The sequence below is a fragment of the Hypomesus transpacificus genome, chromosome 7, assembly GCF_021917145.1.
Source record: "Hypomesus transpacificus isolate Combined female chromosome 7, fHypTra1, whole genome shotgun sequence".
Taxonomy (NCBI): Eukaryota; Metazoa; Chordata; class Actinopteri; order Osmeriformes; family Osmeridae; genus Hypomesus; species Hypomesus transpacificus.
Window position 1 is genome coordinate 2916316 of NC_061066.1, and position 25212 is coordinate 2941527.

General features: G+C 45.6%; 4 protein-coding genes across 7 annotated transcripts; 2 read left to right on the top strand and 2 right to left on the bottom strand.

Moving 5' to 3' along the window:
• Positions 1-374: 374 nt before the first annotated feature.
• On the bottom strand, positions 375-7893 carry mdm2 (MDM2 proto-oncogene). Of its 4 annotated transcripts, none has more exons than XM_047022634.1 (11): positions 7596-7893; positions 5583-5652; positions 5409-5483; positions 3832-3965; positions 3346-3395; positions 3164-3222; positions 2933-3020; positions 2435-2589; positions 2141-2287; positions 1435-1503; positions 375-1310 (listed from the first exon to the last, which is right to left on the bottom strand). In XM_047022634.1, the coding sequence occupies exons 2-11, from the start codon at positions 5640-5642 to the stop codon at positions 651-653; spliced, it is 1497 nt and encodes a 498-aa protein (XP_046878590.1). In that variant the 5' UTR covers positions 5643-5652; positions 7596-7893; the 3' UTR covers positions 375-650. The 4 variants fall into 4 exon arrangements, with proteins under 4 accessions (XP_046878590.1, XP_046878592.1, XP_046878591.1 ...); XM_047022636.1 differs by lacking the exon at positions 7596-7893 and adding an exon at positions 7312-7571; XM_047022635.1 differs by lacking the exon at positions 7596-7893 and adding an exon at positions 6012-6140.
• Positions 7894-12478: 4585 nt separating this feature from the next.
• prdm4 (PR domain containing 4) lies at positions 12479-17562 on the top strand. The gene is made up of 12 exons (XM_047023104.1): positions 12479-12550; positions 12994-13049; positions 13167-13282; positions 13403-13576; positions 13816-14580; positions 14722-14871; positions 14958-15076; positions 15159-15244; positions 15457-15584; positions 15756-16211; positions 16402-16570; positions 16734-17562. Exons 3-12 carry the CDS (start codon positions 13168-13170, stop codon positions 17092-17094), a joined length of 2523 nt encoding a protein of 840 aa, XP_046879060.1. The 5' UTR covers positions 12479-12550; positions 12994-13049; position 13167; the 3' UTR covers positions 17095-17562.
• Positions 17563-17876: 314 nt separating this feature from the next.
• Positions 17877-19964, bottom strand: LOC124469424 (THAP domain-containing protein 1-like). The gene is made up of 4 exons (XM_047022711.1): positions 19840-19964; positions 19317-19445; positions 19118-19215; positions 17877-18941 (listed from the first exon to the last, which is right to left on the bottom strand). Exons 1-4 carry the CDS (start codon positions 19962-19964, stop codon positions 18154-18156), a joined length of 1140 nt encoding a protein of 379 aa, XP_046878667.1. The 3' UTR covers positions 17877-18153.
• A 172-nt stretch (positions 19965-20136) lies between these two features.
• tmem209 (transmembrane protein 209) lies at positions 20137-25087 on the top strand. Its single transcript, XM_047022710.1, has 15 exons — positions 20137-20217; positions 20487-20647; positions 20752-20810; positions 20956-21087; positions 21270-21499; positions 21611-21815; positions 22016-22191; positions 22371-22442; positions 22557-22653; positions 22782-22907; positions 23068-23165; positions 23288-23402; positions 23492-23589; positions 23819-23892; positions 24023-25087. The coding sequence occupies exons 2-15, from the start codon at positions 20502-20504 to the stop codon at positions 24075-24077; spliced, it is 1683 nt and encodes a 560-aa protein (XP_046878666.1). The 5' UTR covers positions 20137-20217; positions 20487-20501; the 3' UTR covers positions 24078-25087.
• Positions 25088-25212: the final 125 nt, after the last annotated feature.

Genomic DNA, 25212 nt, shown 5'->3' on the forward strand with positions numbered 1-25212 from the left:
TAGTTTGGAATTATGAATCTTGATTTAACAGACTGATACGGCATCTAGGCTTCCTTACAAACTATGGGAAGACATTAGGATTTCAACCATTTCTCATGCTGAGAAATAAGGGATAACTTGTCCCGCTACATACAATTTAATGGATGAGGCGTGTAGACATGTATTTCAGAAGTTTTTTCCTATTTGACAATATTCGGCAGGTCTGATCATTGTAACTTTTTCCACCGTACTTTTGCATGTATGTGAAAAAAAAATCTAATCTTAATGTGTATGTCCTGTACATCAATCACAGTGCACTAATCAGAAACTACCAGTGGGCAAAGAAAAGCCTCATGTTCAAATCTTCATTCATATTAAGAAAAGCACACCAACCATTCAAGAACTGAATCTGTATTTAGAACAACACTGCAAACCGGTACAGAAATTTAGAAGAAATTAAAGCAAATAAATAAATCTATTTGAGTATATTAAATAACAATTATTTAGAGCCACCTCGCTTAGATAATCAATAGTTCATTTGTATCTGTGTGAATATTTCATATTAGTCTATTGTATCTGGGTGAGGTTTTTCAGCATGTACTGCAACTGTGTGTGTGTGTGTATGTGTGTGTGTGTGTGTGTGTGTGTGTGTGTGTGTGAGAGAGAGTGTCTCAGCTCAGGTAGGTGAGCACCACAGACTGGATGGGCTCCCTGCAGACCGGACAGAGCTTATTCCTCCTCTTCAGCTTGCGAGCACAGGGGTAGCAGGAGATGAGGTGGCCGGTGCGTCCGTGCACTATGCAGCCATTCTTGGGCCGGCTCTGACAGATGACACAGGGCTCCAGGCAGCTGGCGGGCAGGTAGGCCTCCAGGCTGTTGAAGCGCTCCAGCTCTGGTAGTACCTCTTCCTGGCTGCAGGGGGGGGCGCTGGAGCGGCCGGATCCCGGGGTGGAGCCCAGGCCGGAGGAAGAGAAGGAGGTGGAGGGTTGGGAGTTGGAAAGATCCAGCGAGTGCTGTTCGCTATTGTGGCCGGAGCTTTGGGAGTCGGGGGCGGAGCTTTGGGAGTTGATGGCGGAGCCTTGAGAATCGCAGATAGCGTCTTTGGAGTCGGTGATGAGAGGAGTTTTGGCTCTCTTACCGTCTGGCACGTCTAGCCCCTCCCCGTCCTCAAGGTAGGTGGTGCCAGGTTTGGGGGGCAAAGCCTTGAGGCCAGGGGCAGGGTTACTGGTGTCAGAGTCAGGGAACCAATCAGGTCGAAGCGTCCAGCAGCGGTTGCAATGACGGGGGAGGGGAGGGTTCAGCTCCTCACACTTGGAGCACTTCCAGTAGTCCTGAGAGAGAGACGCGCGCACACACACACACACACAAACAGAGACACACACATATATGGTCAGATGAATCAGGGAGAGAGAGAAAGAGAACAGAGAGGGTCAGACTGGAGGAGATGGGACCTACTGCCTCTGTGATCTCTGTGTCCTCGTCAAAGTCATCCTCCTCAGCTTCAATGATGGTCACCTCAAACACCTGCAAGGGGGGGGAGAGGGGTGAGAGAGGAGGGGGGGGGGGGGGGGGGGAGAGGAGGGGGGTGAGAGAGGAAGGAGGGGAGAGAGGAAGGGGGGGAGAGGAGTGGAGTGGGGAGAAAGCAGAGAGGAGCATTAGTCTCACTGCAGTTTCATACTGAACCAATAGGGCAGCCTCTCAATACCTGGCCCCCTGCACTGCGTGTTTTAGAAGTGTCCCTCTTCGACACACCTGACGACTCATTCATTTGAACCAGGTGTGTTGGAGCAGAGAAACATCTAGAACATGCAGAGCCGGGGGGCACTGAGGGTCAGGACTGAAAGGCCGCAATAGAGAACGCTTTTATCAATCTCTCCTATCACTCCATCTAGCTTTCTGTTTACATTCTGTTGAATGTATATCCATTCCTCTCTCACTCTTGTCTTCCATGTTATTTTAGCCACTAGGGGATGCTGTACATGTACCCATCCATCCTTTCTCCAAAGTGACTTAAAAACTGCGTACTGAGAAATATAACCACTAGATGTCAACATCTACCCATGGATGCATCCCCCCCTCTCTCTGTCTCTGTCCCCCCCCCCCCCCCCCCCCCCTCTCTCTCTCTCTCCTTCCCTCCCGTTAGCTCCAGGTGAGTGTGTACCTGGTCTTCATCAGATAAGTCCTCCTCCTGGCTGTACGCGTCAGAGTCCACCGACTCCACCTCAAACTCCACGCTAAAGTTGTCTGAGTCTGAATCAGAGTCCTGTGTCAGCGCATCCTCCACCTCACTGGCCAACACACTGGCCTCCTGGGGGAGGGGAGAGGGGGGTAGAGAGAGGAATGGAGTTAGTAACAAAAGGCACGCCAGCCTCGGGTCTTTAACGAAGTCCTGCTTTACATTCGAGGGCTTAGGCCCATTCAGTGCAAGGCTCTGGGGTTAAAGGTCAAGACTCACAGTGTTGCTGTGGGTGTCTGAGGACTCGCTGCTGCGGTGATCATGGACCAGCCCTCCAATCACACACCAGGATAGGCTCTGGTCAAAGGTCAGGGAGAAGCTGTCTGACTTGTGTCTCTTTCCGGGCTCACACTCCTCTTCCTCTCTGGCCGAACCTGCTCGGGAAGACAGCGCGCACACACACGATCATGTAACACATCAACATAGATGAACCTGTTAATAAATGTCAGTAACATCTGTGCAGTCATGTGCACACACACCTCTCACTCTGACAGGCCATGCTGGGGTAAGTTACCCATCTGACCAGAGAACATACAGTGTGTGTGTGTCTAATCTTCTTCACACATTCTCCCCAGAGTTCTCTGTCCCTGAATGGTCTCTGTTGGAGCTTGTCAACAGGACTATGCAAATAGATTACATACTGCTTCCATCTTTCTCCACACACACACGCGCACACACACACACACACACACGCGCACACACACACACGAGTCTCACCAGGTTCTGTGCTGCTCCTCCTCTTTCTCCTCCTCCTCCTTCCACTGTTCTGTGAAGTTGATGAAGAGTGACTGTCTGAGTCGGTTCCCTGGAACACAACAACACAGTCATTAACTCCACCAGACAGGACTGACGCGCACAGCTGAGAGCCAAATATTTGCAAAGCGGCAACAAAAGGCCGTTTTGATCCCAAGATTCTAGCGTGTTCCAGTGGGGTGTTTGTGTTCTTACTTCAGGTCCTCGGTCTGGTTCACACTGGCTCCTTGGTTCTGAGAAGCCCTTCTGGGAATCTGGCAGGGAGAACTAGGCATGTTATACACACACACATACAATATATCTACATCAGAATTTACTGATCGCCCAGTTAGATTCAAAATTCAAACGAGCTTCTAAAGCCCTTCCATACTGCTAACCTGGGTTTTTCACAGCGATGAGGTTTCTGGTGATCATGGAGAAGAGAACTCTTGGAGAGACACACACACCGGGGGTTACAACACTGATGGTTGCTCTCTCGATAACAGCCGTTAGATCACATTCACAGAGAAGCACGCCAACCTTAACACCTAGGAGCGCTAACGGGCTGCCACATGGTCTACACACACTTCAAAATCACACACACACGCGCTTCCCAGGGGGTATTAGGCAGCTGTTTGCTCCCCATGGAAACCCCTTAAAACACGCCCGGGCAAACATAGGAGGGGTGTGTTCTACTGGTCATATGTGTGTGTGAGTTGTGTGTGTGCATGCTGTTGGATTGAGTGAGAAGTGTGTGTGTGAGTGTGTGCGTGCGCGTGCATGCATATTTGTGTGAGAGGACTGCGTGTGTGCTGTTGGATTGAGTGAGGAGTGTGTGTGCGTACGTGTGTGTGTTAAGTGTGAGAGGAGGGTGTGTTCCTTACCGTGGCTCCTTTACAGAAAAGCTGTCGACCCCCAGCACGGCCCCCAGAGGATCGCTGGCACAGTGGACCATGTGCTGCTGCTTCTGGTCATACAGCTGTTTTTGCACGATGTATTGGCCCAGGTAGAACAGCACCTGCAGGGACACAGACCGGTCAGAACCGGCCGGAACCTGTTAGAGCTAAAGCACGGAGGCTGGAGCGAGGACCAAAACAGCATGGTTAAGAGGGACAGGGCTGGGCCGAGGAAACCCAAATGCCCTGGATGAGAGGGACATGAATGAAGAGCCAAAATGCCAAACGCCTAACCTAGCTCCATCAGACATTCCACTGGCCTACCACAGTAACCACAGCTGAGTCAAGCTTAAGAAGGACAGGACAGTCATCTAGCATGGCTGGCTGCGCAGTCCAGACTGACTCATCCAGTGAGTAACTCATACCCACTTCATCTTTCTGGTTGTTACAGCGGAAAATCATCTGATGACGTTTACATGGAAACAACAATCAGTTTACAGGTACACAACAGCAGGGGTCTGTAACCAATAGGTGAGAGAGGGAGACCGAAAGTGAAAGAGACAGTCAGAGAAGGACAGATCTGGAGAGACACAGACTAATCATAGATCTGAAAGTGAAACTGATTTAATCAGAAATGAGTGAAATACAATGGGACAATTAGCCAACCAGACAGGGTTCAGACCCCACTAAGGAATGTCAAATAGTTTCATGTTGTACATTTACGTTAAAATATATTATCCAAAGCACTATCTAAATAGTCCGTATAGAAAGAACAGCAGAAGATCAAGAATCAGCAATGCATAGCTCTACAGTATTTAAGTGGCCAGTCAAAGAACAGTGTGTGTTTTTCAGCCACATCACAAAGTAACCAGTATCAAAGCTTGCACTCATCGGCACAAACACTGAAATAACTTATGTGATGCAGCAGTCAGTCACACTGACTCAACTAAACATGCCGAACAGTCTGAGTGCTTGAACACTGGGACAAAGATTAAGTACACTTCTTCACGAGAGATAAAGAGTGATTTCATCCAAGGTTAGAGTACACATTCTCTATATACTAGGAGACTTAGTCACATTTACTAATCTGTCAGCAGGGGACAGTTGTCATAACTATAGACAGACAGGCAAAAAAACTAATATTATGATTTAAAGTGTCAAATTGATTAAATTTGTGCCCAATCACCCAGTCCAGTCATGACAAAGCTTCATCAATTAACTGCTGTTAGGTGCATCTGATCTTTTATAGGTTTGGATTATTTATCATTTGTTTTGACAGGATGCTGGGAAGGGAGTCAGGTGGCTGAGCGGTTAGGGAATCGGGCTAGTAATCAGAAGGTTGCCAATTTGATTCTCAGCTGTGCCAAATTACGTTGTGCCCCCGGGCAAGGCCCTTCACCCTACTTGCCTCAGGGGAAATGTCCCTGTACTTACTGTAAGTCGCTCTGGATAAGAGCGTCTGCTAAATGACTAAATGTAAATGTAAACTGTCAGAGATGGGACTACTAAATAATTCCAACATCTGTACCTCTACTTGTTACAAATGGTACATAAACAATATCTACCTCCTTCATGGTGTACAGCTCCTTGTTTGCACCTGCATGCTTTAATAATGAGAGCAGTTCAACTTTGGGTTTCACCTGAGAAAAAAAAAAAAAACATTAGATAATGCTTTGATATTTCATTGTGGAGAAATTGTGCACATAGAAATGCAGGGTTTGTGTGCTGTGGCTGCTTACCAGTTCCTCGTTGTCTGCTGTGTTGATCTGAGAACTGCTCAAACAATTATCAGATGTCATGTTGATTTAGCTGTGGAAAGACAGAAACAAGAACAATACATTCGGGTTTGCAGTACAGAACTATATAAAAATACGTTTTTACAAAATGACATGCCATGGCAGGACATGCTCAACAGATAAAAACAAGCTTACCTAATTAAATACAAGTATGTATCTTATATACAGATCTACACTCCGCAGCTATACATAAAGTGCTTCAGCGTCGCCGGTTACAGGGAAACCACTTCCCGGTCCCCCGCACATTTAAGTAGGCAGACACAGACATGTCAGGGCTAGCAAGTACGCCGAATGGAGATGCGATTGGACGCGGGGGCAACGCGGCAGGGGAAACTGACATGTCAGAGCATGAAATACAGTGACGTGACTCACCAAGCGGCCAACGAGCGCTAGGTTCCTACTATGAGTCCTTAACTTGCCGCTGCAGCGGGGATTTGCCCGGGCATGTCTGCCTTTCCGAAGGCGCACCACCCAGCCCTGCTGCCTGCACGTCTAATCTCACTGTGTAATAACAAACCGAATGAGTGAGTGACACGGACAGAGTGACTCTATTATAAACAAAGAAAACAGCCGGGCAGTGTGACAGGTGAAGTATCGGACCAGTTGGACATGATGACGGCAGTTAGTTTGGAGCACCGTGGACATAGCACTGGACAATATGCAAATCACTGGACTAGAGAAGTGGAGTAGCACTTCTTCGCTCCGGCTGAGAGATCCAACTGAGCTAAGCTAGTTTGATGTTTCTGACAAACAACTAACGATAGTCAACGCCTGGGGACCTAATGTTCTGGTATCTTTCAGGACATGTTATGAACTTCAAAAAGTAATCTCCCTTTCAAGTAAATAACATTACATTTATTCATTTGCCAGACGCTTCCATCCAATGCAATGTACAATACTGCATTAAGTACAGCAGAAGATGAAGGATCACAAGTACATACTAGCTAGTTCTAACGGTGCTTGGCGGTCAGAGACGAGGAATGGTCTGTATTCATTAGTCACATCGCAAAGTAACCACATTTTAGAAAGCTCTGCCTGGCATGTTGAATACAAATGTGATATTACTACAGTGCAACAATAGCATCTCAATTGCAGTAACGCACAGTTTTATCGGTTAGCTCAATGCCGAGGTCCATGGCAACTGAAAGGAATAAGTAATACACCACTTCAATATCACATAGCAAGAACATCCAGTTAACTCATCAGGACTTGCCAACCCGTCAGATATGTGACCTCGCCTTACGTTAAAGTGCTTGTCAGCTTAACTCAGTCATTTGTCATGAACAAGTATCATGAGTAAACCACAGCCTCGCATTAACCAGGTAAAGTTGGCTAGCTAGCAATACTTACAGCAAATAAGAAATACGTCGTGTGTTAGCCTATAATCAACACAATATGAATAACTAACATGACATTTAGAACAAAATCTACTGAAGACATTACGGGTTTGCAACTTTTGCAAACTATCTTCATAGCTGGTTCGCTCCCAGTGGACTACAATATAGCTACTGTTGCTCTACTCTATGCCTTCCCCGCCAAACAGTATCTCCAAAACAAAGAGCTAATAATATTGTAGTCTAGTACTAACATTAACCAATGAAACATATTTGTAAAATGGCTCAGGGTGATACAATGTGTCCTTACTTCTCTTGCAAAACAATTGTATGTTTACCTGGAGAACGGGACGTTACAGTAACACACAAGCCACGTTCCCTCTTCAACATCTAACGGCTAAAACAATTAGGAAACTTCGAGGATGACGGGCCTAGTAGCTGTGTAGCCAATAGCAACCACTCAAAACGTGTCAAACCGTACAATTTTAAGCGTAAAAATTCTGCCAAATTGGATATTATAGTTGTTACTAAGATAACTTTTAAATAATGTGCATGTTTATGTTGAAAAGACTGGTATTAATGATATCAGCACAAAGTAGTAGCACAGGCTATGAACACTTACTTTGACAATCGTCGTTTGAGGTTGTCTACTTTGTCGCCCCTAGCGGTTGAAGTTTAAACGTTGCACGTGCCACACGGAAGACATACAAAATAGCCTGGTACTGGTGCAGTTAGAGTGTTAAGTAGCCCCCGACACACACACACACACGGTAGGCTATTTATTACACTCAGGTAGTAAATGCAAAGTTCGTTCGTTGTGATATTTGTCGACTCTACAAAGTTAATTGCCAGGGACTCACTGTTAAGAACCGAGGTGTATCAATGATGAGTATCAATAGGTCAATTCATCAACACATGGATTATTGTTCTTCCTTGAGTTTGATTGGCGTGTTGCAGCCAACTTAAAGATGCATATACCGCCACCTACTGTGCAGGAATGAGTAGCCAATCACTGCCTACCTACATTTCAACCTACACAAGACTGCTCGAATCTACACATTGCCATACCCTACCCACCCTATGCCCCCAACCACTGCAACCACCCCAACCATGCTCCAGCCTGCTCCAGCCTCCCTGAATTCTCAGCCATCCTTTACCTGTCAACATAATACCATACGCAATGCAACAATACATGCTCTGTCTCCACCAAACACCCCTCACAGGACCCAGAATCATGTCCCCCTCTGACCTTCAGAGTTGAATTCAACCCTGTGTGCCCAATCCTCATCCTGGTCCACCCCTCCTGCTCCCTCCTGCTCCCCATCACACATACCTGCTCAACAGATAACACCATGAAATTGTTTAATTTGATAGGTCATGTTACACCATCCATGTGATGATGATGGAAAAAGATTGTTACCGTCGATATTTCTTGTCTGTAGGCAATTCTAAATATAGAATACGCCAACATTTTACTGAAGTCACTTGATCACATTAAACTGAGTATGTGATCTTCACATGGTTGCTGTGAAATCTTCCCCAGTCTGTCGTGGACAATGGTTTGTTTGTCCCTGTGGCCTGATTCAACACTTCCACACACTGTTTGATGCATTTGTGCATTCCCACATGCCAACATACATGTAAGAGCATGGGTATCATGCGTTGAAATCACAGGAAAGACAAAACCATCAGTTTATGCTCTAATGTTGTTGTATGCCAAACTTAAACACCAGGAAAATGTAGGGCCTGTGCTGAAGTGGGGAGGCCAAAACTCGGTGGTTAGAGGACTTGACTACAGATACAAAATCCTAGGTTCTTAAACCCCTGTTGTGTAAGTTCATTTTGGATCAAAGTGTCTGCTAGAATTCTTGATTAATACAAGGGTTCTTTCATCAGGAGGAACCCTGTTGTTATTTGGGGTCCTCTGAATACTCCACAATCACTTACGGACAAGATACTCACCAAGGTATGAAATGACAGTTGACTCTTGGCGGTCCACTAAAATGTAATAATTAAACATTCTGAAGAGTTTTTGCAATCTATTTTATACTTTTTGCACTTTACAATGGTAAGGAATCTTATTTTTGGGATTTGAACAATAATTTAAGATTAGATCACTTCATATTCACTCCTGAAATGTATATCAAGCCCTACTGACTTTCCATGATACTTGGTCTACTTAAAGATCTGGTATATAGTTTTTCACTGATGTGAATCTGTGGCCCTCTAGTGGTGGTGACCATTATAACTTACCAGGACCTGGATATACAGACATATGTTTAATGGGAGCTGAAGCAACATCATTATTAATGACTTCAGCGAACAAATATACAATTTGGACAATATATTCTGCCCAATTGTTGCCACTTAGGAGCTAGAGATTATATAATGTACAATAAAGGTGTTCATTTCTTGGACATGTTTAAAACCAACCACTTTAGCTGCCATGTCTGTCTCCTAGATACCTCTACCCTGCCCTGTGTTCCCAGCTTTTTACTGATCATCACAGCCCATGTTTCCGCCCTGCCTGCTGGGGTTCTGTCCAGACTCGTTAAACCTTTCTCCCTGGTGGTCCCGCACTGAAGCCAGCTCAGCTGATAACACTTATCTGAACTACCTATCACTCCACACAGAGCTAACTCAGACACACATACATGCTCACACAGTTTGTCTTTCTTATACCTTCACATGCAGAGACCTGACACACACAAACACATATTTCACACACACACCACTGTTGGCTTTTGTCCTCCTAAAGGAATATACACTTTAACAATGGGCTAATCTATTTGAATGTCCACCACCAGCCCAAATGTCATTTTTACAATACGAGGTGAACATTAACTGAGTTGGAGGCGAATTGGCTGAACTATTCTGCTTGACAGTATATCTGCTATCAATCTGTCTCGTGTTCTGCCTGTGATGGTTTCCATGGCTGCCCCAGTTTCCTGTTGTTATGTTCACCTGCCATTCTTTGCCGACCTGTTCCCAGGACAGTGCAGTGGGTGATCATAAAGGAGTGAGGATGTGGAGAAGGTGATTGTCCCCAAGTGTGTTTTAACCCAAGAGACGATGTTGGCTCAGTGCCTGTGCTTCTCTGTTTGGCGCAGAGAAGGGATGCTGTTGCTGTTTGTGTTTGGGTTGATACTTCTGCAAGAACAGACATATACAGTATAATAATTTCCTTGCACAGAGAGAGAAAGAGAGATGAAATACACTTTGTGCAACACACATTCATGCCTGTATGGTAAGAGATGTTCTCTATCAGACATCTTCCCCTCAATGCAAAATCACACCCACCCATTAGCAACAACAAAACCTACGAAATTGCTTCGCGCCAGGTATGCAAGCACCTGAGAAATCTATGCAGGAATCTGATTGAAATCTCAACCAAAACAGAAAACATCCATAATGGCAGAGTTTTCTTTTAATAAAAGTAGCTCCTGCACCCCATCTTAACATTTGTACTGAACCATATATACCCACCTGGGTACCTGCACTCAGGTAATTATTGCTTCTAACGTGCATTACACAACCAAACACCTTTGTGTGGATGCGTCATGCCTCTATGACACTGAACATCATTGTTCCTTGCCAGCACGGTTCACCTGCTCTCGACCCTGCTGCTCTCCCTCTCTCCCACTGCAACCAACACGCTGTATGTGCCTGTATTAATGTTTGTCCTTTCTGCGGTTTCCCTATCAGAGAGATATAGGAAGTGCACGCTACCCCGGTGCAGGTATGAGGAGAAGGGTGGAAAGATAAACAGATAAATAAATGGAGTGGAGGATGGAGGGATGTGTGACAGCATTCTGGTGTTTACCTCTGAGCTTCCTCTCTGAGGCTGAGGGCTTTCTTTTCAAATGCATTCCTCAGGCTATTAGAGAGATGCGCCACGGAAAACTACTCCAGATGGGGGTCGAGGAGGAGGTGGAAGAGACTTGGGAATGTCGTTGAAATATCATATGAAACCAATTGCTTTCCAATAATAATAGCAATCAGCTTTGTATAAACGCTGATTCTTATGAGCAATTATGTCATCAACTCAGTTATGATTACACACAGATGTTAAATTTGAAATTGTTTTAATCATCCCCAAATACTGTTTGTAGTTGCATGTACCATCTCTAATTTAATCACTTGAGTGCATTACCTTCAAAGGTATAACTTCAAAGATTGCAATAGAGTAAAGGAAAGTTAAATGTATTATATCTACATACAGGGCATTACCATAATTGTATGTGTTGCAAACAAACATGAAACAGACATGAACAAAAGCTGGAGATGACTCCAGACTCAGAAACGCAAGAACTGTGATCTATTTCCCTTCTAGAAAAATAATGCAACATGCTAGTTTAAGCATTTGATGGTGACACCTCATGTAGCAGGGCATGGCAACATAATTCATTTGACCGTTTGTCATAAGTACGCTAAATAGTTTTAGCATTTCACTCTAGTAATGAACCTCTCCACAGTCGCTCAGGCTGGCTCTGGACTCCCCATCGCTGTTATTACACTCTGCCCTCTGCGGCGCTGACGCACTGATGCGCCTCTCTCCAAGTGACATTTCAATTCCACCAGTAGATCCGTTGAAGTCCAAGAGACCCTGCAAGTGTTTAATGTAGTCTATTGCTGCGCGCAGCGTCTCTACCTTGCTGAGTCGTTTGTCCTCGAACTCTTGGGGTAGATGCTCACGAAGACGCGTATAACCCTCGTTCACGCAGCGCACACGTTGCCGCTCCCTCTCGTTTCGTTTGCGGATAAACGTGGGCTCGAAGGAATAGTCATACATGTCGAGATGCCCGTGAAAAGGAAAATAGGAAAGCCGCCCTGCGAATCTAGGACCATAAACTGGGCCCAAGTAAGTTGCATCCAGGTGAAATGGCGCCAGTCCTAGTGCGTCCTTGTATTGCGCTGCGTGATGCTCCATGGAGATGCCAAGCGCCAAGGGTCGGACGTATGGGATTCGCTCGAAAAACTGCTCGGCGTGGTGAGACATTTCTCTGAAAAGAACGTATTTATCAGTATTTAGGGTCCTGTGGAAACGATATAGTAATGGTGCATAATAAAATAGCAACGTTCCAGCCCATCAGACAATTAATTAATGGGTTTTACCTCCTCTCAAGTTCTTCATCATCTCTCATCATGCGTTGATCGTTTGTCCGTTTGGTAAAGGACTTTCCTAAACTTTGGTGATGTGTGACCCAGTTGACCAAATCCGCCAATGTGACGAATGTCAACTTTTCTTTTGGTTATAATAGTTGAGGCTGTTATGAACTGGGCGGAGATACAGCTTTTTACCACCTCCATGCTCTTATCTCTAAAATAAATAAACTATCTGCCTAGCGCACTAACTGTAGTTGGCCAGGTGAGAAAAAACTATCCTGGTTTATCGATTTACATAACTACAGGTTTGTTAGCTACACCTGGGCTCACTATGTACTTTTGTGACAGTTATTATAATTGTAAAATACATACTCATGAAACGGTGCACACATCCTGTGACACAGCTCCTGCTGCGCATGCCCAGTAACAACAGCACACAATGTCATGGACGCGTTCAGGGAGGATATCTTGGTATGTTATTGTTTTCACACAGTCTTCAACAACGTTTTAGTTCATTTATTTTAAACAGGATGCAGACCGTATTACATCATTAGGTCAATAAACTCCTACGATCAAATATGTGCTTGACGTAGACTCCATTATTTGGTTGTATTGAATAGAATCTTCAGATAATGGCTTGTCTAGCTAGCTAGGCTATTTAGCTAGTAGCTAGCTAGCTCTAGCTAACAAGCCAAACGTTTAACATACTTCAAATTAACATGAAGAATGTGAGTATCAAGCTACTAAATAGAGCTGCCAATGACACATTTTGAAGATAGCTTGTCAGTGAAGCTGTACCAGCTAGCTAACTTAGACTTTAAACTGTTCGCATAATCTAAATAGCTAACCAACGGTGTATGTCTTGCAATGTGTTTAAAATATTGCCTAATGTTATTATGTCTCTCCTCTGTAAGCATTGGAATGCAATCTCCGCGTCGTCGTTAGTGAAAATGAACCTCTGAACAATCAGGTAACCAGTTAGTTACAGTTTATCCAGCTCCTGTTCCTAGTGCCTGTAGCTGTTTAGCTAGCGAGCTATAAACAGTCAACTACTCTGTCTTAAAGACCCTGAATCTTATCTTTCCAGAATGAATGACATGAACCTCAGTCCAGTGGGCATGGACCAGCTTAGTGTGCCCTCTGTGAGTGCCAGCCACATGGGTCTGCCCACCTCCCCGACCCACAACCCAATACCCACAGCAGGTGACTACACTTTTCTGGTCAGAACAAAGCTTCAATGAGCTTCTGTACAAGACCTTTCTCTTCAAGATGTGTTTACTTTTCTGTAAGGCAGAGAGATAAGAAGACGTTGTTTTTCTGCAGGCATGCCGGTGGCCATACCCAGCTTGGGTCCTTCTCTAGGGTCCTTGCCGTCAGCCCTGTCCCTCATGCTTCCGCATGCAGGGGTGATGTGTGGCCTCCCTGAGAGGAACTACTCGCTGCCTCCTCCACCCTACCCACACCTGGAGAGCAGCTACTTCAGACACATACTACCTGGTAGTGTTTGACAGAAGTGTGCTGTACTGTACTTCTTTTTCCAACTAATTGTAGCCCTTATTTATGGATCATTTATAGTTCTAGAACATTCATGGATTGCTCCTAGACATATTTTATTATCTATTCACTTTGAGTCGAATGTGATTAGTGTATTTTGCCAGGCATCTTCCATAGTGGCTGGAGTTGGAGGTTAGTGAACATGTGAACCTTACAGTATTTGCTATGTTCTCTCTCGGAAGGTATCCTGTCCTACCTGGCTGACCGTCCACCTCCCCAATACATCCACCCTAGCAGCCTCAACATGGATGGGACTCTGGCCGTGCCCAGCAACAACCCCCCAGGCATGGACCACTACAGTGGAACGGGAGGCCCCCTAGAGCAAGGTCTGGTGTCCCTGGACTCCCGACAGGTGGGGGGTCAGGGGGACCTTCACTCGGGCGGCAACCACGAGGTGCAGCTGGACTCCAATGGACTAGCCATGGAGTCCCGAGTCAGCAGCCCCATGTCCCCTGACCGCATGAGGGAGGAGCTGGCCTCTATGGAGGGGGTAGGGGTGGTGGCTGAGAACCAGCAGCAGCTTGGGGGGAGGTCTCAGAACCACGAAGGCCTGGGTGGGGTGGACTCTTCTGGGAGTGTGATGCCCCTGCATGGACCCCCTGGGCTGGAGCTGTCGGTGGTGATGGAACCTGAACACCTGGGGGGTCGGGTAGGGAACGCAGGGGGAGGAGGAGGAGGGGGCCTGGGGGAGGCCCTCCATACGTCGGGCGAGCTGAACTCCGGGGTGGTCAGTGTGGTCCTGTCAGGCTCCATGGCTCCCCAATCCCAGTTGGAGCCCGTATCCCTGCATGGGCACACGGGGATGGGGCTGGAGCAGGTAAACGTGTCCCCCATCACAGCCGAGGTGTCCCTGGGGCCAGAGAACAGCCTGGTGCTGGTCAACTCCACCCTGCAGCTGGAGGATTCAACGTCCAACAAGGAGAACATGGTCACCGCCTTCACCATCTGTGAGTCTTACTCTGCATGCCATTTTGACTGTCACTGTCATTTGGATTGAAGTCCAAATACACAAATTCAACCGTTGTGCCAGTGCAGTGGTTTGGCGAAAATCTCCGTCTGTTAACGTGATCTGTGTTGTGTGTTTACAGGGTGTACCCTTTGTGAACGCTCCTATCCCTCCGACTGCCCAGAACACGGTCCAGTCACCTTCATCCCTGACACGCCCATCCAGAGCCGAGCCCGTCTCTCCCTGCCCCGCCCCCTCTGCCTCCGCATCTCCGTAGCTGGCGAGCCTTTGGGTAAGTCAGACACACATCTCAACAAGTGTGTGTTTGTGTGTCATCACGTGTGCATCATATACTAAGTGTGTTTCTCTGTGTCTCAGGTGTGTTTGCGCGAGACATCATTCCCCCCAGGACCTGCTTCGGGCCAATGGTTGGGCAGCACTGTAGCAATGTCGACCTTTCTGATTGGCCGGACAAGGACACACCCCAGATATGGAAGGTCAGTAGGCTGATATTTACAGCCTGATTATGAAGTGTGCATAACGGCAAAGCTAGTGACACCATCCATGTTCCTGTTTCAGATGTTCCACAACAACGTTTTGGAGTTCTGCATTGTGACCACAGATGAGAACGAATGCAACTGGATGATGTTTGTCCGAAAGGCAAGGTAACGCTCTCGCTCTCTTGCAAGCCTATTCACCAGTTAATAAATTCGAACTGTAGATGCATACAGAGAGCATACATATAATTTAAAATACAAATCAGACATGCATGTACGTTATATGTATACATGTAGGTGTCTAGACAACAGAACATCTCAGAGGGCAAGCCTCTGAAGAATGATATTGAAACGTGATGGTGATGACGTTCTGTGTGCAGGACCAGTGAGGAACAGAACCTGGTGGCCTACCCTGACAACGGCAAGCTGTTCTTCTGCACCTCCACCGAGATCCTGCCTGACCAGGAACTGCTCTTCTACTACACCAGAGACTACTGCAGGCAGATGGGTAGGAACGCAGTTCAGTTGACCCCCTTTGTTTTCAATCAGTCTCCTTGAGTGAGACCAAACTTTCCCGGTTATGCGGTCATATTGAAGAGTTGACCTTGAACTCATGTTGGCTGAGAGTGCGATGTTTTGAATCTTACTTGAGGATCTGTGTCCTGTCCCCCATGTGTAGTTGTCTCCCAGGTGCCTGAGGGTCAAGTCTGTCAGTGTGGGAAAGAATGCTCCTCCTTCGCTGAACTCAAGTCTCACCTAAACAGCCATAACAGCCACAGCCACCCCCATGCCCACAGCCCCTCTCAGGACCACTCGCAGCAACAGCAGCAGCAGCAACACCACGCCCACCAGGAAGAGAAACTAGCCAATGGGACCTCGAGCTCCTCCTCTTCCCCCTGGCCCTGCCACTCGCATAACAACAGCCTCTCCGGCACCAACGCGAACACTGCCGGTCACGGCCACGCGAGGGAGAGGAGGTTTAAGTGCAGCGTGTGCTCCAGGGCCTTCACCACCACCACCAAGCTCAACGTCCACTTCATGGGTCACGTGGGCATGAAGCCACACAAGTGTGAATACTGCAGCAAGGCCTTCAGTGACCCCAGTAACCTGCGCATGCACCTCAGGATCCACACAGGTGAGGTCACTGGCGAACACACGGGACATGGAAACTCCATTTCTGTCCCATTTCAAGTCTCTCTGTCACTCTTAACTTCCTCTGTCTTTGTCGCACACGCACGCTTAACGTCTGACAATCGATTCATGGCCACGCTGTGTCTGTCTACACCCACTGAACGTGATGGTTGCTGTGGTGGACCTCCTCCCAGGTCAGAAGAACTACAGGTGTACGGTGTGTGAGAAGTCCTTCACCCAGAAGTCCCACGTGGCGTCTCACATGGTGATCCACACGGGAGCCAAGAAGATGAACTGCGAACTCTGTGACAGGACGTTCATCAGGAAGCACGACCTCAAGCAGCACATGTTCACGCACACTCAGTAAGACCCATGTTGGCTGTCCTCCGGGATACACAGTAGAGGGTGTGGTGCATGAAGCTATCTGTGGTTATATCGATGACAGTGCTTCTCAAGGGTTATTTGTGGTCTTTCTAAATGGATTAACTTCTCCCGTCAATTTCCCCACCTCCTTTTGTACCACCAGGGAGCGCCAGATCCAGTGTCCGAAGTGTGACAAACACTTCCTGAACACCAACCACCTGAAGAAACACATGAACTCTCACGAGGGCAGGCGGGACTACATCTGTGAGAAGTGTCACAAGGCCTTCCTCACCAAGTACCACCTCACACGCCACCTCAAGATCTGTAAGGGCCCCAAAACGGACAGGGGTCCCCGGCAGGATGAGGAGGGGGAGGAAGAGGAGGAGGAGGAGGAAGAGGAGGAGGAGGAGAACGATAGTGGAGGTGGAGGAGTGGAAAGACTTATCGATCCAACAAGCAGCGAGGACTGTGCTTTAGAAGTAAGTGGTTATGCTTCCGAAAAATCCTTATCACCTCATCATTGACTCAGCATTCTATTGTGCCTCATTTATCATGTTAATTTATTGGGCTTTTGTTTTTACTATGTATTTGTATCTTTTCTGTTCAGTCTAAATTCTTTTGTCCGGATGCTTGCCAAACAATGGGCACAATGAACCAATTAAAATGCCATACAGCATACATATGTCACAGCAAACAAAATCACATTGATAATAGCAGACAACTTCACATTTTCATGACGTACACTGAGTATATGAAATTGACATAATATTGAGATGTGTGTACTCATCTTGATAAAGAAAATATTTTAGCTTTTTAAGTGTGTCACATGGCAGTGAACCTCTTGGAATTTGTCTGGATCATATTGTTATTTTGTACATAAGTCACTTTTTACTCAAAGTATTTATGGAAGAGAAGAATTTAGTTCAAATCAAGACTGTGTTCTGGTGCTGAATGAATGTGAGTGTGTTGTTAAATAAATATCTTTGTTTATATTTCTGTATTCGTTCCTTAACAGTACTAGATTATATTGGTTGCTGACTCATGCCAGGAGCAAGGGGAACTGGGATGTGGGTTATGGTCTGGTATGTAGGTATCAAAGTATAGAAACACAACAGGTGAAGCTTAATAGTTTGTTCCATTGCAACAGCTGCAGAGCCCTGTCTCTGCCATTTTGGACTGTGAATCCAATTAAATGTCACTCCAATAAATATGCTGTATAAAGGTACAAAATTATCAATATTTCACCCCATATATTTAATGTTGCTTCCAAAATAATTTGTTAAACAATTATATACATATATTGCTATATAAATATTACATAAAAATTATTTACGTGCTTATTACATTTGTTGAAGAACCAAGCCGAAATGTGAAAACCATTCCTTCAGTTACATGAATTACAGATGATTTACTGATGACTTATACGCGATTTTGTGTGCATGAAATATGATGAATTTTGATCTGTATACTGTATATCTAACCATGTAGATAAGTGACTTTTTGTAATTCTCCTTGTCACACACCACCCCCCTCTGTTTTGTAAAAAGGGCTATACCATGATCTCAAGAGCTACAAAAAGGTGTTTAGTGGGAATCAAACTGACTGTCTAGTAGATAGTCCATTGGTTCCTCTACCTGGTCCGATGTGGTTCCTATATTAGCAGTGACTACTGGATCTGCAGATTTCCACATGGAATCCATCTCAGCTTCTCTACGATCAGCAGTCACATAACTGTGGTCGTCCAAAACCTTAGAATTGATGGCAATCCTGGGACCATCCTGGGAGGTATAGCGACGTTCAGCTGAGTTAAGCTTCTGCAGTGTGCGGACAGATGGCATAGAGAACACATCAAACAGTAGCTTGTAACATTTTGGACTGGCCTGGAGCAGAGCCAAGAAAAAAGCTTTTTCCTGACTAGTCCACCGGACACCAAGAGCCTTGCGTTGAGACACCCGTATCTGTGTACTCATAAAAGCATAGGCTTTGGCTGGTAAGAGTTCCTTCAACTGTTTCAACACTGACTGAACAGTCGTTCTGGTCTTCTTTAGCTGGACGTGTTCCCTCACTTTTTTCTTCAGCTTACACACCTGGGACTCCAGGCTCCTGATCTTCATCTTCAGGGCACGTTCCTTGGCAACAGCTTCAGAGTTTGTTGGCAATGACGTCGGTGGCAACAGTGGTGTCTGTGGCAACAGTGGTGTCAGTGGCAACGGTGGTGTCTGTGGCAACAGTGGTGTCAGTGGCAACAGTGGTGTCAGGGGCATCGAAGGTCCTGCTACAGTAGCATCAGGTGTTGTGATGTCTGTCTCTGAAACACTGTCTGCAGAGGATGAGGCTGCATTTGATGGTTGAACAACATTACTCTTTTTGCCTGTAAAAAAAACCACACATTATTTGGGGAAAGATTTCAACTAAAAGCACTTTACAGCCAAACAACAAAGGTATTTCTATCAATTAATAGATAAGACTTACTCCTAAATGGATAATACGACTACCTGACCGGATAATGCACTCTGTATCCCTGTATTTATACAAGGAGAATCTTACGTTTCTTTGGTGGCTTTCTCCGTAACTTCAAGTCCAGAAGGGGTGGATGGTTAGAGGCATCCTTTGTGGGCACTGCATCCCATTTCAATCCAGCATGGCTACAAGATAATCAAAAAGATAGATGAATACCCTTTATTGGCAGATTCATCTCTAAAAGTATTTTTTACTTGATAGTAAAATGTGTTCAGTATATACATACACATCAGATGGCCTCTTGAACTGGCTAGGGTCAAAATGTGCACTGCACACCCTGTAGCTCTGATGGAGTCGCTGAGAGGTTATCCCTTTCAAAGATACATTCCTGAGATTCTGCACCCATCTTGCACACCTGTAAATTAATTCGTTCATTCATTTCACTTGTGAGCTACTTTACAATTAACATATTACAATTGACAAGAACAACTGAGAAACTCTCTCAGAAAAAACTAGGCTACATTCATTCTAAAGCAGGAAGGGAAAGTTTAGGGTATAATCTCGCAGTCTCAAATTTTAATAACCCCATTCTTACGAGGCATATCCGTATTATTTTAAATTAATATGATTGTTATGGCTACTGAAGGACCTGCGGTTTGTAATACACAGTACAGCACAGTAGTAGGCAAAAGAAACGTGGGCTAATAGCAGGTGAGGTATACAATAGTTACCTTCGACTGTACTGTAGCTGACGCTATCATCGCTCAAACTTAAAAATACTTTATACATTTTTTGTGAAACATTATTACCTGTCAGGATTTGCAGGGAAACGGTGAAAAGCAAGATGTTGACTGTTGAACTGATAGTTCATACAGTTAATTGCTGAACATAATTTTCGGCTGTTTTTCCATTTAGACTTCGTTTTTGTGCTCATGGTGTCAGTACAGTATTGGGTTGTGTACTTTAATCAAAGAGTATAGAATATAGTGCTTAAACTGTTGTCTCAGTCCAAAATGGCGGCAGCGCTACAGTTGCGCTATCTGGCGGTTGTCAAATAACACCTCAGCTCCGCCTCTTCTGCTTTGGGTAACTGCCAAATACTCAAACTCAGAAGTACACTTCAAACATCGACAAACTACATCCGGGTGAAATACGAATGGTGCAGCGCCGTCGCTAATCAGCTAACGGTGTGTAACAACTATCTGTTGACATAATTCACATAAACAGAACTGCACATGTTGGTCTGGTTATGTATGTATATTATGGCAATATATGTATGCAGCTGACCTCTGTGAATTGCAATGGTATTGTCTCGTGTTCTATTATTAACGTTAGCACTAGCATTCTAGCTAGCTAGCAACAGCCAGAGAGTATTAGTGTGCATGTGGAACTCTGTTTACAAGCAAGCTGTCTGTTTCTGTGACCCTTAACCAAAGTTTACATATCGGTGTCGCAGGTAGGTAATCGTGGTATGTGGTTGATGACACCAACGAAGGACGGCATGTCAACTCTTATCGACCGGACGATGAGGATGAGGAGGGAGGAGCAGGCACGACAAGTGGTGCTAGCATGGGCTGTACTCAACGTATCACTCGCAGGCATGATCTACACGGAAATGTACGTTCGTGAATTTGTGAGACACCTCCTGTTTAACAACAAATTATCCTAAATTAATTTGGTTCCCTTCTCACTGCTATGTTATCTGTCTATTTTCTTTGCAGGTCAGGGAAACTACTAAGCCGCTACTACAACATAACATACTGGCCAATTTGGTACATTGGTACGTGACCTACAGTCCTTCATAAAAGAAATAACTGTTGAACTGTTTGGATCACAGTAGTGAGAGTAATATATATATATATATATATATATATTTGTTTTGGTTTATGCTTTGATGTATGAATATAGTGTTTATCCTGTTACAGAACTGGCCCTGGCCTCTCTCTTCAGTCTCAATGCTCTGTTTGACTTCTGGAAGTACTTTAAATATACAATGGCCCCCTCCACCATTGCTGTCACCCCCGACCAGCATCGCCTATTGGGCCTGGGGAAATCTGGTGAGAACACACTAGAAACTGGAGTAGGTTCCCAAGTATAATAGTAGTTGCTTTTTGGCAAGAAATATATTTTCTGAAGGACTCAGACATCAATTCGTCTTCATAAAAGTGAAGCAAACCTGACATAGACCAAAAATCTATATTTAGAAGACTAATTGCTAAGATGTTATTTTCTCCCTCAGGTATTCAGGCCTCCCCCCCTCAAAAACCAGAGAAGAAGGAGACTCCGGCCCCCCCTCAGTCATCCCCCCTCCAGGGCCAGAGTGTGCTTAGTTTCAGCCCCTCACGTCCCGCCAGCACCAGCCCAAAGTTCTCCCCCAGCTGTGTGCAGGGTTATAGTCCTCCACTGACCAACCCCTCCACCCCAGGCAGTGCTGGAGGACCCTTCTCCCCCTCCCTGGCCTTTGGAAAGGTGACTGTCATATCATATTAAAATGCAATCTGGTTGCTGAGTCGGGAGGTTTGTTGTCGATGTTTCTGTTCACGTGGGACTGCTCCAGCTTATAAACCTCTCTCCTGTCAGGTGGTGAACTACAGCCCCTCCCCTGGCTCATCCCCCTTCCCCAGCAGCATCGGGCCAGTAGAGGGCACCAGCCTGAGGGCTCGCTACCGCACCTCCCCCTCCGTCTTCACCTCCCCAGGAGGCAAGGAGGACTACATGGAGGACCTGAAGCTCCTGGAGAGGTTCCTCCGCTCCGAGGAGGAGAAGAGCCACCGCAGCCAGCTAGGTATGGCTGTGTTGTCTGTAAAAACATCCGCTGGGTGAACTGTTATGCAGGCATTTAGGTGGTGGGACAGTGTCTAACATAAAGTAATCTAGCTGGGAGCCTGTGGTTGTACCGGTGTTGGAAAAACGAGCACCCTTTTGTCAAATGTTGACTATGGACCATGATATATCTGTGTCCTGTTGTTTGTCCTCCAACTCCAGGGAGCCCTGAGTCTGCGTCTCCATCCCACAGCCCAACGTTCTGGAACTATAGCCGTTCGGTGGGAGACTACGCCCAGAGCCTGAGGAAGTTCCAGTACCAGCCTGCCTGCCGCTCCCTGGCCCCCTCAGCCCACAAAGATGAAACCGACCTGGGGTCCAAGCAGGCCGCAGAGGAGGTCAGTACAGCCAGACCTGTCTGTTCTTTCATCTGGACAGACTGTCGGTCCCAAAGGAACCAGCTAAGTCTGTTCTATTAGTCTGCCAATTCATTTAGGCCTTCCTAAAGCAAGCACTAACTGTTGTCTACCAGTCTGTCCACCTCTCTTGACCTATGCTCTTGCGTTATGGTTTTCAGGTGTGGGCCAGAATAACCACCAATCGTCTGGTAGTGGACAGCATAGACAGCTGGACCGCCAAGCTCAGAAACGTGGGTAAAGCCGTAACAACCTCAGAGATGAGCTCTGATGCAAAACAGCCAACAATATAGGCTGCTTGTAATGTGCGAGCCAGTGTGTTACAATGTTTTTCATTCTCCTGGTAGTGGATAAATGACACCATCCTGGTTCCTCTGGTGAAGGAGATGGAGTCAGTCAACAGCCAGCTTAGGAGGATGGGCTGTCCAGAACTACAAATAGGGGGTAGGCAGTAGGCTCTGTTGGATATAGTAATCCTGTGCAGAGGGATTTAGAGAATGATGGAACATGTAGTCATAGTCATGATTTGCTGAACTCAATCAAATTTCTTCTCTCATCATCCGTACCTATAGAGGCCAGTATAAGCAGCCTGAAACAAGCTGCAGTGGTGAAAGCCAGCTCCATCCCCACCATGAATGCCATTGTGCAGTACCTGGACATCACGCCCAACCAAGAGTACCTTGTAGAACGAGTTAAAGGTGAGGGGCGATGCATGCTACCCCATAGCAAGTGCACCGCATAGGATACCACTTGTATGCAAGTGTGCATTCGATGGTATGTAGCATAGCGTGCAGTATAATGTTCCAGCGTGTACATTTAGAACATGTTCTGACGTTATTTGTGTCTTGTTCCTATCAGAGCTGGCCCACAGTGGCTGCATGAGCTCCTTCCGATGGAACGGAGGTGAAAACCTGAAGAGCAGGAAGTGGGACACAGACCTCCCTACAGACTGTGCTGTAAGTCGAACTCTAACCCAGCTCTTTCCTAATATGTCTAAAAACAGACCTCTAGAACTTACCGTGCCTGGAAAACTCTGTTTTCTTTTTCGTCGATTGTCTTGTTTCATTGGACCATTTAGATCCTGATGCATTTGCTGTGCACATACCTGGACTCGAGGCTTCCTCCCCATCCAAAGTACCCTGACGGAAAGACCTTCACCTCCCAGCACTTCACACACACTCCAGACAAACCTGGTGAGGCCACGCACACACCGCTGTACACCCGTGCAAGTGCACCCACTCTCTGGCTCTCCCTCAACGCCTGAAGTGTTTCCTCCATACAGACGTGACGAATGAGAACCTTTTTTGCGTCCATCAGAGCAGCATCAACCCTCCACACTATCAGCTTATCTACCAGGGCCATGTGTACAGTCTGCCCAAGGTGAGCACCACCCTCCTACATCAAATGTATTCTAACCCGATACAGGTGATGTCACAAACGCACACCTGATCCTGACCTGGACCAAAGATCACATTATTGATTACAAGGTTTCCTTCTTGTGTGTGGAAAAACCTGTCCCTTACTCATCCTTTTTATCTGAGGACTGTCAACCTGACATTTTTGTCAACCTGAAGCCATGGTCATGAATGCTTGTGATTGTCTCTAACAGGGCAGGAACAATCTATTCCACACGGTTCTTATGTTCCTCTTTGTCATCAAAACCAAGGAGGCTGGAATGCTGGGGTGAGTGAAAGTTTTCATAGGCATCAATAGAGAAGTCCTGCCAATGTCAGTATGAATGCCAATTTGACAATGTCACTCTTTGTTGCGTATCATTTTAACATTGCGATTGGTTTGTTTTGCCATCTTGCAGGAGAGTTAACCTTGGTCTGTCAGGGGTTAACATCCTGTGGATATTTGGAGATTGAGGAGAGCTCTCTGCTCTTTGGAACGTTTCTCTGCACAGGGAAGTTCTCACTACTTTGACATTTGTGGAGGTGTCCTCACAATTGGAATGTTGTGGCCCAAGGTCATGAGCCGGGAGCTTCCTATTGGATGCTGTTTACAATGTGTGTTTCAGAGGATAAATTAACTCGTTAATTTACATCTTGTCATTACTTATCTTTGGTGAAACAGCACAAGGCATTTGTAAACCGTGACCTCAAATGTAGTGAATTTTGGGAGTGATCTATGAGTTTTTTTTATATTGGCTTTAAAAGCAGTACTGTATTTTAACATGAAAACCTTTTTTGTAAGGATTCTAAGAATGTATCAGGATGGCATATATTACATCAGACATTTTTTTTAATCAGATTTGAGGATTGAACCCTCTCTGACCCTTTTCTTGTAAATTATCAAGGCTTGAAAATAGCAGTTATGGTCAGTGCTTGATAGATTTGTTATTGTTTGTTGTTCAGTGGTAGGGCAGTTTTACATAAACCTTGGAAGCAATAGAGCTATAAAGGCACAACATCAGGACACTAGTTATAGTGCATTCAAATGCACAACTTTTGTTTATAGCATCGGGTTCTAGGTACTGCCACTGGCGTGGACAATAAGTGTCATCCACATTTATAATAGGACATTTGGTCCCCAACTTATGGACTATATACATAGCTGTGTGCATGCCACAAATCCTGCTAGAATACCAAGCTAATGGATGGTTGCCTGTGATATAGTTTGTGCCAAAGTCATATTCTAATATGGCCTGCCTAAGAAAATGCTTATACTAGCAATACTTTCTGAATGTCATTTTTAAAAGGATAAAAAAAAAGCTGTGTGTTCTGTTCATAATGTCTACAAAGACTTGCTCATACTGTTGAAACATAATTTCTTTGTGCCACTATGTGTTTAGTCCGATGTTTTCGATGGTTTGTAGCAATGTTATTTTTATAGTGTTCAACCTGTAAATAAATACACACACCTTGTGTTAAATTGCCATCAGTTATTTTTTGTACATTTGACCACCCGATGGCAGTATAGTCTTGTACCTTTTCCTGCATAAAAAAAAGTACGTTCAAAACATTTGATTATGATGTACGACTATATAGTATATCATACCAA

Coding starts and splice junctions, on each gene's coding strand:
- mdm2 (XM_047022634.1), bottom strand. CDS start 5,642: ATGACATCTGATAATTGTTTGAGCAGTTCTCAGATCAACACAGCAGAC. Junction 5,484..5,582: donor CAGCAGACAACGAGGAACTG/GTAAGCAGCCAC, acceptor TTTTTTTCTCAG/GTGAAACCCAAAGTTGAACT. Junction 1,311..1,434: donor ACACAGAGATCACAGAGGCA/GTAGGTCCCATC, acceptor TCTCTCTCTCAG/GACTACTGGAAGTGCTCCAA.
- prdm4 (XM_047023104.1), top strand. CDS start 13,168: ATGAATGACATGAACCTCAGTCCAGTGGGCATGGACCAGCTTAGTGTG. Junction 13,283..13,402: donor CAACCCAATACCCACAGCAG/GTGACTACACTT, acceptor GTTTTTCTGCAG/GCATGCCGGTGGCCATACCC. Junction 15,077..15,158: donor ACACACCCCAGATATGGAAG/GTCAGTAGGCTG, acceptor TTCCTGTTTCAG/ATGTTCCACAACAACGTTTT.
- LOC124469424 (XM_047022711.1), bottom strand. CDS start 19,964: ATGAGCACAAAAACGAAGTCTAAATGGAAAAACAGCCGAAAATTATGT. Junction 19,216..19,316: donor TTCAAGAGGCCATCTGATGT/GTATGTATATAC, acceptor ATTATCTTGTAG/CCATGCTGGATTGAAATGGG. Junction 18,942..19,117: donor GAGAAAGCCACCAAAGAAAC/GTAAGATTCTCC, acceptor TTTTTTTTACAG/GCAAAAAGAGTAATGTTGTT.
- tmem209 (XM_047022710.1), top strand. CDS start 20,502: ATGTGGTTGATGACACCAACGAAGGACGGCATGTCAACTCTTATCGAC. Junction 20,648..20,751: donor GGCATGATCTACACGGAAAT/GTACGTTCGTGA, acceptor TTTTCTTTGCAG/GTCAGGGAAACTACTAAGCC. Junction 22,908..23,067: donor CCTTGTAGAACGAGTTAAAG/GTGAGGGGCGAT, acceptor TGTTCCTATCAG/AGCTGGCCCACAGTGGCTGC.